The following is a 10,481-nucleotide window of genomic DNA, read 5'->3' on the forward strand; positions in this document are numbered from 1 at the left end:
GGTCATAAAGGTCTTGCAGAAGTCACCAGGCATCCGTCTGGTGGCAGCAAGAGCAAGTAGTTGTGTACGGCATCACGAGCAGAGGAGCGTGTGCTGGATTGTGCTAATGAACACCACAGACACCCCCCTGCCCAGATACCAAATGCTGCCACAAACAAGTGTAGCTGTTGCAACCCAGCTGAAAGTTCCTTACAGAAATGATCCCTACAGCTGACGGCGGCAGCACTGTTAGGTGCTGGGCAATCCGTCTATAAAAATAAATCCTGACATGGATGCTAGAAGACAATACTGAGAACATTTCCATTACCAAATCAAGCAGTTCTTGCTTGCAGCTGTTACCAGCTGCTTTCGTATTGACAGATGTGAATCATGCCAACATTTATAGTCCTAGTGAAACCATTAATTATATTGGCAAGACTTTAGAGTAGAAGTTTTAATTTGTTTTCAGCTGTATGTGAGCTGCTCAAAAAGTATTCCTTGCTTCCTAACATACTCTCATGCAATTGGGACAATTCTGTTATTCAGCAGACCAGGATGAATACCAAGAGTGCAACACCTTAAATAATTTCTGTGTGTAGATACCAAGCAGTGTTTTGGGGGCTGGTTATAGGAGACCATTAATAAGCCAAGCATGCAAAGCCACAAAATGCCAAGAGCACTTCCCCCTGCTTCTATCCCAAATTCTGCTCAGGGTTCCAGGATGAATTACTGCCTTCAACACTTATGCTAGACAAGATGCATGGTTGGCTTGATGTGTTCCCCAAAGCCACAGTTAGGCAGTTGAGGGCTGTGGGTTGACAAGGTTACATCTTTCTTCCAAAACGTGTATGTCTGAGCATCTCAATGAAAGCAAATTTATGTATCCACCTGTCATTGAAAGAACTATACCACTTATCTTATTTGGAGTCTTACTGTCTCCTTCCACATACCCTTCCCTTCCACATACAAGAAAATCAGTTAAGTACAAAAGAAAGTTAGAAAGTTTAAAAAGATCCTATAAATTTTTGTTCTGTTATTCTAAACTACTAGTCCCCAGCTGCACGAGGGGATGATGCGGAAAGTGAAGGCCCAAAACAAAGAAACAGTTACGAAGTATTTAGTTTTGCAGGAGAGCTTTAGGACAAAACGTATTTTTCCTTGTGCTGCTGTTTAAATCTGCAGCAGTATGTCAGCTACAGTTACATGATAAAATATTTCCTGAACTTCCTTAAGACTCACTTTTGTGCTTCTGTAGCCCCAGATAGTTGCTGCCTTGTAACATCCTGTGTGTTTTAAGTACTTAAATTAGACATAATATATAAAGTTTGCTCTGGACTTTCATGGTCCTCCTAGTCCTAAAGAGCTATATAAATGCATATATTAATTGAATGCTAACACTGCACTGTAGTTTCAAGCACCAGATTCAATTAACAGAACACTAGTAAGGAAAAGGATTATATACACACACTAAAATCTATTTTTTGCAAATCCTTATTCAGAGGAGTAGTCACACCACGGTCTGTGCCGTTACTCATGCGTGAGCTGTACGCATGTGTAGGAGCATCAGAAGTCTGAAGCCTTTCACCGACTTCACATGCACGAGTATGGCTTTGAGACTCAGACCATCCATTTGATTCTTCCCAAGTACTTCCACATTTCTGCAGAGACCCAAGTGCTAATCTATCTCCAAACACTTTCTGTTCCCTTGAGGCAGGATGCAGATCATGAAGCCCGTGTAGAAGAAGCAATAACTCGATTGCTGGTGTGTGCCATAAAATCTGCAGATGATCCCAGTGATGGAGATCTCTGGCTAAATCCCACAGAGGTAAGCCCTCTCTTGCTCCCATTATAGCAGTGATAACAGAATTACTGACATTTTGCTTAGCTCCCCCTGAGTCTTTCTGCTGCCTGAGAAAGAATTTAAAATTCGTTCCCTTCACGTAGCAAAAGTAATTAATGGAAGATAATTGTGCAACACCAAATTGAAATGTATCTCGTTTTAACTGAGTGTATCCTGGGTGTTTTCTTAGGTTGAGGCAACATCCCATGAAATCAATCTTCAGTACCTGAATAAAGCAGTGTCTGCGTATTTCAAGTGTCACAAGGCAGGTGTGTCAGAGCAGGCACGTCCCGGCAGCGCTGGCGCAGAGCGGAGGACAAGTGCATCGTGCAAGAGGAAGAAAAGGCAAGTTGGCTGTGAGCCAGAGGGCTGCAGATCACCAACCCATGGATTTGGCTTTTCAACATCTGAAGCAGAAAAGTTGCAGACAATACCTTTTGGGCCTCATCTTATTCAAGTTTTAGCACAGCCTCAGGAAACAGGCTGGATGGGTGCGGTTGCAATTGAAAGTGACAGTAGAGATCTTCGCAATGAAAATGAAGGAGGACATTTTGGAAAATTACACTGCACCAGGAAGCAACTGGTAATGAGTAATGACCGTGAAACACCTGCAGATCGAAGGGATTCGGACGGCAGTCCAGATGCCTCACAAACAGCCCTTTCTACCAATGACTTGCTAGACTGTTTGGTTAATCCGCATGTCATCAGTTTAGTGGCTCGGCTGCTGTTGGAGAAGACAAAAGTTTAGTGCCAGAGTGCTTTATCATTTCTAAAATAAATCAAATGGCAGCCTTGTTGTGGGTGTTTAAGCTCGGTAATAACTGAATGTCTCATTTCAAATAATTTTTAGGTAAACAGAGTTGATGGTTAAGTGGCAGACTGAAGTTGAGCTGAAAGAATAACTGGTTAATGATGGCTGGGAAGAGAAAGGCATTTATAGTCAGAGAGCTTCTCAGTGCTACGAACAAAACAGAGCATAGACAGTTACAATCCCACCTTGTTGTGTAGATGGGATCTTCAACATGTTCTACAGCTCTGAGCATTGGCAGGGGACAGCTGTGCAGAAACTCTGCCTGCAAGCAGGCTCTGCACTGCAGGGTGTAACAGCACAGGCTGTAATTCCTCCTGGGTTAAGTTTGCTGGATCTCAGGTGCCGGAAGGGGTTGTGTCATGTTCTTGCAGGGGTTTCTTTGTTTGTTTGTTGGGTTTTTTTTCCCCACTTTTAAACTGGAGCAACCTGACTGTACTGACTGGCAGCTGCAGTCTGAGCACCCTCACTGCCTCGGGTACCAGGCAAACCAGCTCTGGTCTCAATGCATCCCTCACCACAACAGTGAATCCTGTAAGCAGCAGCCCCTAGGAACAGATGTGGCTTAGCGGTACGGAAGAAATACTGCAGTGCATGGTGCTTCACAGCTGGGCTCAGAATTGGAAAGCAGACTTGAAGCTAGATGCGTCTGACCCATGTCTACGTTCAAGTAATAGACTTGGTTCTTCCCCACAGGCATGGGGAGTGCAGTTTGCACCTTCCCGAGAGGAAGGCTCATCCCAGCAGAAAAAGTAGTGCTCTTGGCCTCTGGGTGGGCATCTGAAGTGCTTAAAAGGGGTACCAGAGACCCTGAACCCTGCACTTGCTCACAGCCCTCTGCTGCCAAAGCTGGTCAGCAGCTGGAGGGCTGAAAAAGCACTGCTGTGCCATGCTGTCCTTCAACATTGCCGTTCCCGGGCTGGGAAGATGCAGAGTAGCATCACCAGTAAAACAAGCAAGGCTTGATGATAGGCTCAGGAGGTGGTTACATAGCAGAGCGGGGCTCAGAGTGGGAGAAGGCAGGCTGACTTACTGCGGACTGCAGCCCGTGAGCACATTTGAGGTAAAATGGACAATAAGTGATCATTTAACCGCTTTAGAAATAGTAAGTTCAAATAAACCCACCCTCAGCCAAGAGGTACTGCGCTCACTGATGCGTCTACTTCCTTCCATAAAATAGCGTAAATTGTGTCACAAAGCTCTAGGAGGGAGTGAGGCAAGAGCCCTTGGCAAGGAAGTGGCTTTCAGCTGGTTCAGAAACACTTGAAGCTGGGAGACAAAAGGCCATGGGGAAGTTACTGTTATGATGTATTTAAAGCCAGCTGAGCACAGTTCCTTATCTCTAAGGAGCAAAACAAAGCAGTTACGACTTTGTAGCCTCAGTTCTGCTCTTTACCATAACAATCATAATTTAATTACTGTTCTGCTTGAGGATGTAAGTGGTTGCTGTACAAGACCGTTCTTTCTTCAAAGTATAGCACTCCTTGGATTTGTTTTTGAAGGCTGGGTGGTCTTTTGATTAAAAGGCTATGGAACTTGAAAATAAGGGAAGAAGGTGGGTGAGCACTGAAGCTGTGCATGGAGGCTTGAAAAAAAAATGGAAAGAAAGCTGCTGAGATCTTCTGAAATGCTCTCGCCTCCTCTGCTTTCTGTCTGTGGTGGCAACGGAGAATGCATTTGCCCCAGCCATAGCTTCAGAGGGGTGCTTCTGGGATAACTCCTGCGAAGCCTTTGCTTTTAAAGCTTATCTTTGCTTGTGTCTACTAGCAGCTACAAACCAGCTCCTATCGTTCATAACCCTGCGCCACCAGCCTTCTGTTTCCTCATAGTTGGGCCCAGACCCTGACGACACCTACGCGCCATTTCCAGTAGGAACCTGCAGGCAAGATGCGATCCTCAGCGGCATCGGAGAAAATCCACTGCTCTCGTTTTATGTTAATACACCAAACTGTCTCAGCAGGGTTGCACCACTGCGACAAGACCAGAATTTAATAAATAGTCCCATTGATACAGCTCATGTTTGTGTGTTGGCACTGCTGTGCCAAAAAGGATTAAAAACTAGTTAGGAAACGCCTTAGTCCCATCAGCTGGCTTTAGCGATTCAGCAGGCTCCGAGGGAGCAGATCTGTAGAACGTGGCAGCCCCGTTGCGATACGTGGGGGCACCTCAGCCCAGCTGGGCCTTAGGGACAGCCGCTTTGTTCCGCTGCTGCCCTCGTCTCCTTGCCCAGGCTGGGCAGAGGGGCTGGGACCTCAGGGGTCACCACTGCAACAGGCAGGAGGGGCTGCAAAGGCTTTGCTTTAATTCACTGAGCAAAAATAGCCTTGCAATTAAAAAGATTTTGTATCTACAGAGAGAGGTGGGGGAGGAAGAGCAGAGGCAGTAAAGTGGAGGAGGTGGACGGCAACACTGCCTTCCCCCCCACAATCTGAGCTTCCCTCGATTAAGCTTTCCCCCCAGTGCACAGGTCATCTTAACACACCCCCGCCGATGCCCACACTGAACATTTTCTCCCTTTGCATTCAGGATGCTTGTCCTTGAAAAGGCTTGCTGAACCTGCCGAAGGGCCTTGCAGGACTCGCCCCTGCGGGTAGAGGCTCTGGTGCCTGCATCGGAGAACCCGTCTCGGACTCGGCGTGGGAGCAGCCACTGAACCGCGCGTGTTCGGCGGCACAGCGCTCCCCGCTCTGAACAAATCCCCTCTCTCTGGGGAGAGTCACGGCTTACGCCTGTCCAGGCACAGCCCGTGATTTAAGGGCCAGGCTGTGGCCAGAAGCCATTAGTAAGGGGGACGGGGAGGAGGGCGAGCAAGCCTGGGAAGGATGCTAGGCAAAAGCAACAGAAGGACTTTGTGTCTCAGAGGCACAATATAAAAGTCTCGGTCATACGCTCGGGCACACAGCGGTAGAGACACAAATGACCACAAATTCAGAAAGTCACATATGGCAAACAGCTCACACACCAGTAAGAGAAATTTATAGCTCTGACCTGATTTTCAGGATACCGAATGCAGTGATTTCTGATGCCATTTCTAAATTCATGGCCATGGGGCGGAAAAGCTGAGACAAGTTTCTACATAATGTTAAAAATAAATGATTTCTGACCTCCCTGGTGACAGCCTGGCTCGACAAAGAGCAGGAACCCAGCACCTAGCCCTGCACAACCACCAAGAGAAAACTTTCTTTCCCCCACCAAACAGTATCTCTGGCTCGCTGTCAGCGGTGGGCATGGCAACAGCTGAGCCTGGAGCCATCACCGGGGTGGTCACAGTGGTGACGTGCTCGTCATTTCTGCTCTAGCTGGGTGATGATAAATGGTTGTCACTGCATGGCTCAGTGATGAAGTTAAAGCCGTGCTCCAGCCCAGGGCCCAGCCCAAGCAGCAGCCTGCCCAGCAGGTTCATCTCCCCACACACGTCCCATCCAGCCCCATCGCCTGACGGAAACCCTGCGTCTTCCCTGCCCCAAAGCTGGGTTTACAAAGTGGTTCACCGGCCAGTCTGGTTTGTCTCCCCAGGCAGTTCGATGTTGCCACTCGCTGTCCCTGAGCACAGCCCTCACTTAAAGGTATTTGCACTTTGCTTGTCTGCAAAGAGGAAAACATACCCAAATCAAAAAGTCCCACCTCTCCAGAGAGCAGGAGGGGAAAAACTCCAAATAGTTACATCTTGCAGAGTTTTAGTCTTTCACTGAAAACCTCCCTGTTTTATTTCACAGCGCTGTTTTCCCCCACGCTCACATCTCCTGGGACTTGTGCTCTGGCTCTGTTTGCTTGGTGCCACAGAGCAACCCAACTGCAGAGCCGTGACATATGTTATGATATAGCGTTAACCATAAACTGAAGTTTTAACTAACAAACGCAGCATATTGAAGAGGCAGAGAGAATTCCTCAGTGCTAATTGCCTTTTAAAATAAAGGCAGTGCTACAAATCAGTACTTTTGCCAATTAGTAAGCTCCTTGCTGTGTTTCTTGCCTACAGACGTAAACTGTTTGGGCATATGGCATGGGCAGGCTTCCCCTTTGGGGGAGCTTCCTGACATTTCTGGTGCTGCTACAACAGTGGGCGATGGGGAAAGACCACTGCAAATGGGTGGCCTGGTTTTACCACCTGGTTCATCTGAACGGGTGAGGAAAAGGAGCCTAGCTCTTCTGCACCGTGCTTTTCTGCCCTCCAGGTGAAGAAGTTTGATCCCACAGTGAGACATTGCCACATCAGCTGATGGGGCAGTGGGATGATGGCGCCTCTGCCTAAAGAGCCACACATTTTGGGGCTGTGCTTTTGGAAACATCCCAAGTGGATGCTCCGCTAGACATTTATTTCTCCATCTGCGTGGTGGGGTTTGCCTGTCTTAATGGGGTGACTGGGAACTAGAAACTCTGGTCACCTTGAGACAGTCAGATCGGCAGGACTACAGCACCCATGGCTCTGGGGAGGACCGTATAGCAGTGGGCACTGGGTGTTGTGGGTCAGGGATGGGCAGAGGGTTTTTGTGAAGTCTCCCGGAGGCCCTGGGATTTCAAGCACAAGCCCAGGAGCCCTCTGACCTCCCAGGGCTCCTGTCCTGAGGGACCTGGGGAGCCTTGCAGTGGGTAAAAGTGCCCCGCAAACCAGAAGCACAGCTCTGCAGCCAGATCTCACATGCATTACAGCTGTCCTGCTCCTTGTGTTACTGCTCACCTATCTACAGGGACGGCGCGATAGAAAAGCCACAGCTAGCTCCCCGCTCAGCGCATGTCACAGCTTCTCAGCAAAATCTAGCTCTAGGTTTCGAGGGTGCAAACTTTGCTCCTTCCAAAGCTCTGGCGAGATTGTCCCAGAAACAGGTTCTGATTCCTTGTGGTGATTCATGAAAATCACTTCATGAAGGTCTGAAGCTGACACTTCAAGCACTGAAGAACTTCTACACCCAGTTTCCCAGCAAAAGAGGTGAGTCTGCATCTTTCCAGGTCAGAAAGGTTGCTCACAAAAAGAGTTTTCATCTCCCTTGACGCTATTTGAGTTGTGTGGAGCCACTATCTGCCCCATCACTGCCACAGAGAGGGCACCTCTAAGCTTCCATGCAGCCAGAGGGTTAAACTCGTTCCCAAGTCCCCCTCTCACCCCTGCCATGCCCCTGCCTCCTGCTCCTGGCAGCCTGATCGATGCCCATTCAAAGCACCAGGCAGGAAAACTCACCCTTCCCATTTAACCAGCCCCAGCAGGGCACATGAATCAAGTCCAATTAGCAGCAGCCTTAACAAAGCTAGCTGAAAAAAATCACCATTAAAATGAAAAATGGTGTTGTGTAAATAGAAGGCAGAGCAAGCAGGGCCATAATACAACTTATTGCCATCCCCAGGCGCACAGCCTCATAAGTTACAAGGAGCTTGATGCCTCGCCTGAGTTTTAGCCTGTTTTTCCCCAGGGAGGTAATGCATTACCTCTGCCCCGCGCTCTGCATTCGCTCAGAGCTTTGGGTTTTTATCCGAAGAGATTAGGATCTCTGCCGCTGTCAGAAACAGAGATTTCTGCTGCATAGTGATAGTTTGCTGAAATGTGGTTTAATTCCTCGTTTGCTGCTACCTTGGCTGAAAGCTAAAGAATTGCAAAGATTGACACCACACACAGCGCATAGATCATCACTGCATTAGTCACAACTGTCTTCTGCTGATACCCCAACAACCCCATCTTCCACCCAGCAGTAGTCCCCTGGGGACAACCTCACCTTGGTGAGCCTCCTCTTCCTCCAGCTAGCAACAGGATGGGATCAAAGGTCTCCAGGTCACCAACGTACTTGACTAAGCACATGGATAGACCGGATTGCCACCAAGCTGCATCCATGAGGAGGAGCCTGGTGGGCACATCAAGGCCAGGGAGAAACAAGGCCAGCTCCAGGGTACAACACATGCCAGCAGAAGCATCCCCACCCCACGGCTGGTTTTCTGTGTCTGCCAGCCTTGTTATTACCATTTTTAACTTCAAAATAATGTTTAAAACTCTGTTAGAAAAGACACTAGAGCATGGACAGGTAGAAAACAAGACTGCCCTGGCTGGGGCAAGAGAGAGAGGAAGAAATGGCCAAGGAGGTCTTTCCCATCTCCTCCTCTTTGGAGAGTTAATTAGCAAGGTATTGTAATGGCATTTGTGCCTTTACTGCATGCACTGATTACAATAAATTTTGTCCTGCATGTTAAAGTCAAAAACATCTCGCATCCGCCAAAAAGCAATCAGGACCAATTAATGAAGATGTAATTTCCCCAGATGCTGCTATTAACATAATTCACAGTGTTCCTAGCGACATGAATATAATTAATTCAGTTAACCGCGGCTCTCGTTACCGCCGCACCATGCTGCCTGTGCCCACAGAAGGGCCTCGCTGAGCCCCATGCCCAGGATGCCCACGGGGCTGCAGGTCAGAGCTGGTCCCCATTCCCCCACCTCCGGGGGCAAGTTCAGGAGTTATGGACGTGGCTCACTGCCCAGCAGTGGCAAAGGCTCTCCTCAGAGGCAGGACAACACAGCACCCCTTACCCCCACGCAGCTCATACGACTTGAATGCACCTTTCAAGGGGGTGGGTGACACTGCAGCAGACCCACCGCTGTCCTGCAAAGGTGCCACACATGGCTCAGACAAACACATGGGAAGAGTTAAGACAGTCCATTAAAATCATAGAGTTGTTAAGGTTGGAAAAGACCTCCAATGTCATGAAGTCCAACAGTCAGCACAAGACCACCATGCCTGCCAAACCACGTCCTGAATTGCCATATCCACGCATTTTTTGACTTAAGCCATGCTGCCCTCCAGCTCGTTCTTCCAGATACCTGCCCAGCATAACAATATGGTAAGCACGCAGCTTCACCTTCACCACTGTCCAGAGCGCAACAACTTACTGCTGGGGAGAAGCAAGACATGCTGGGAGCCAAGGGTCACCCTCACCAACTGGGTGCAGTCCCACAGGGGCTAGCACCTGGGTCCATGGACACCCCCACAGACAGTGAGCTGAGAATCAGGTCCAGAGTCCCACCAGAGTCCAGCAGCAACAGGAGACAGGGCTGAAGAGATGTGGCAACACGGGGCCAAAACTGAAATGGGGCTCCAGAGCCCGTGGGTGGGTGGGTGTGGGTCCCAGGTGAGGCTGGGCAGGGCCGTTGGGGCCTTCAGGTGCTTCTCCTCCAGTGATAATGGAGTGGTGAGGCGCCATCGAGTGCTTCACATGGCCTGTGCTTGCCGTGGGCTGGGGACAGGTGATACTCCTAGTGCTGCTGGGGAAAGGGAGCGGTGGTGGGGTTTCCTCCCTGGGCTGTCCCAAGTCAGCTACCCTCCTGCTTCTCAAGCAGCAGCCTGGGGTGAGGAAGAGGAGGAGATGAAGTTTTGGGTGTTCACACAAAAGTTCAGGGTTTTCTCAGGGCTTTGGTCCTTGCTGAGCCAAGGCAAAAGTCTCATCTTGTGCCTGCATCTCCATCTTGCTCTCACCTGATCGCTCCAAACACGGGAGGCAGGAGCTGGAGCTGCCCTTGGGAAGGGCAGGGCAGGGCTGGGCATCCTGCAGCCCCGCGGCCATGTTTCAGCAGTGAAACAGGATCACTGCCCAACGTCAGGGCTGAGGGGTGCGTGCAGCCAAGCTGCTTTAGCCAGTCCTAGTAGCTTGCACAAAATTATTTCAATTTTCCCCAATTTGAGAGGAGAACTGACATTTTCAAGTGGTCAAAATTGGCCAGAAGTGGCCATTTCACCCACATCTGAGTGTGCCCTGAAAGTACTTCTAGCTTGTCTGTTTGGGGCTGGGTTTTATTTGATTCTCCGCCATTTTCAATGAAATTTCACATCAAAAAATAATGGGCAGCATTTCTAAAAAGCTCAAAATGTTGGAAGG

At 49.0% G+C, this 10,481-nt stretch overlaps 1 protein-coding gene across 1 annotated transcript in view; it reads left to right on the forward strand.

The window, feature by feature from the left end:
* HSPBAP1 (HSPB1 associated protein 1) overlaps positions 1-4,639 on the forward strand; it is a 41,122-nt gene extending 36,483 nt beyond the window's left edge. Inside the window, exons 7-8 of the mRNA XM_075429818.1 lie at positions 1,694-1,804; positions 2,010-4,639. Coding sequence (XP_075285933.1) covers positions 1,694-1,804; positions 2,010-2,567 — 669 coding nt within the window. The 3' untranslated portion in view covers positions 2,568-4,639. The remainder of the gene's footprint in view (positions 1-1,693; positions 1,805-2,009) is intronic.
* Positions 4,640-10,481: the final 5,842 nt, after the last annotated feature.

The sequence above is a fragment of the Opisthocomus hoazin genome, chromosome 9, assembly GCF_030867145.1.
Source record: "Opisthocomus hoazin isolate bOpiHoa1 chromosome 9, bOpiHoa1.hap1, whole genome shotgun sequence".
Taxonomy (NCBI): Eukaryota; Metazoa; Chordata; class Aves; order Opisthocomiformes; family Opisthocomidae; genus Opisthocomus; species Opisthocomus hoazin.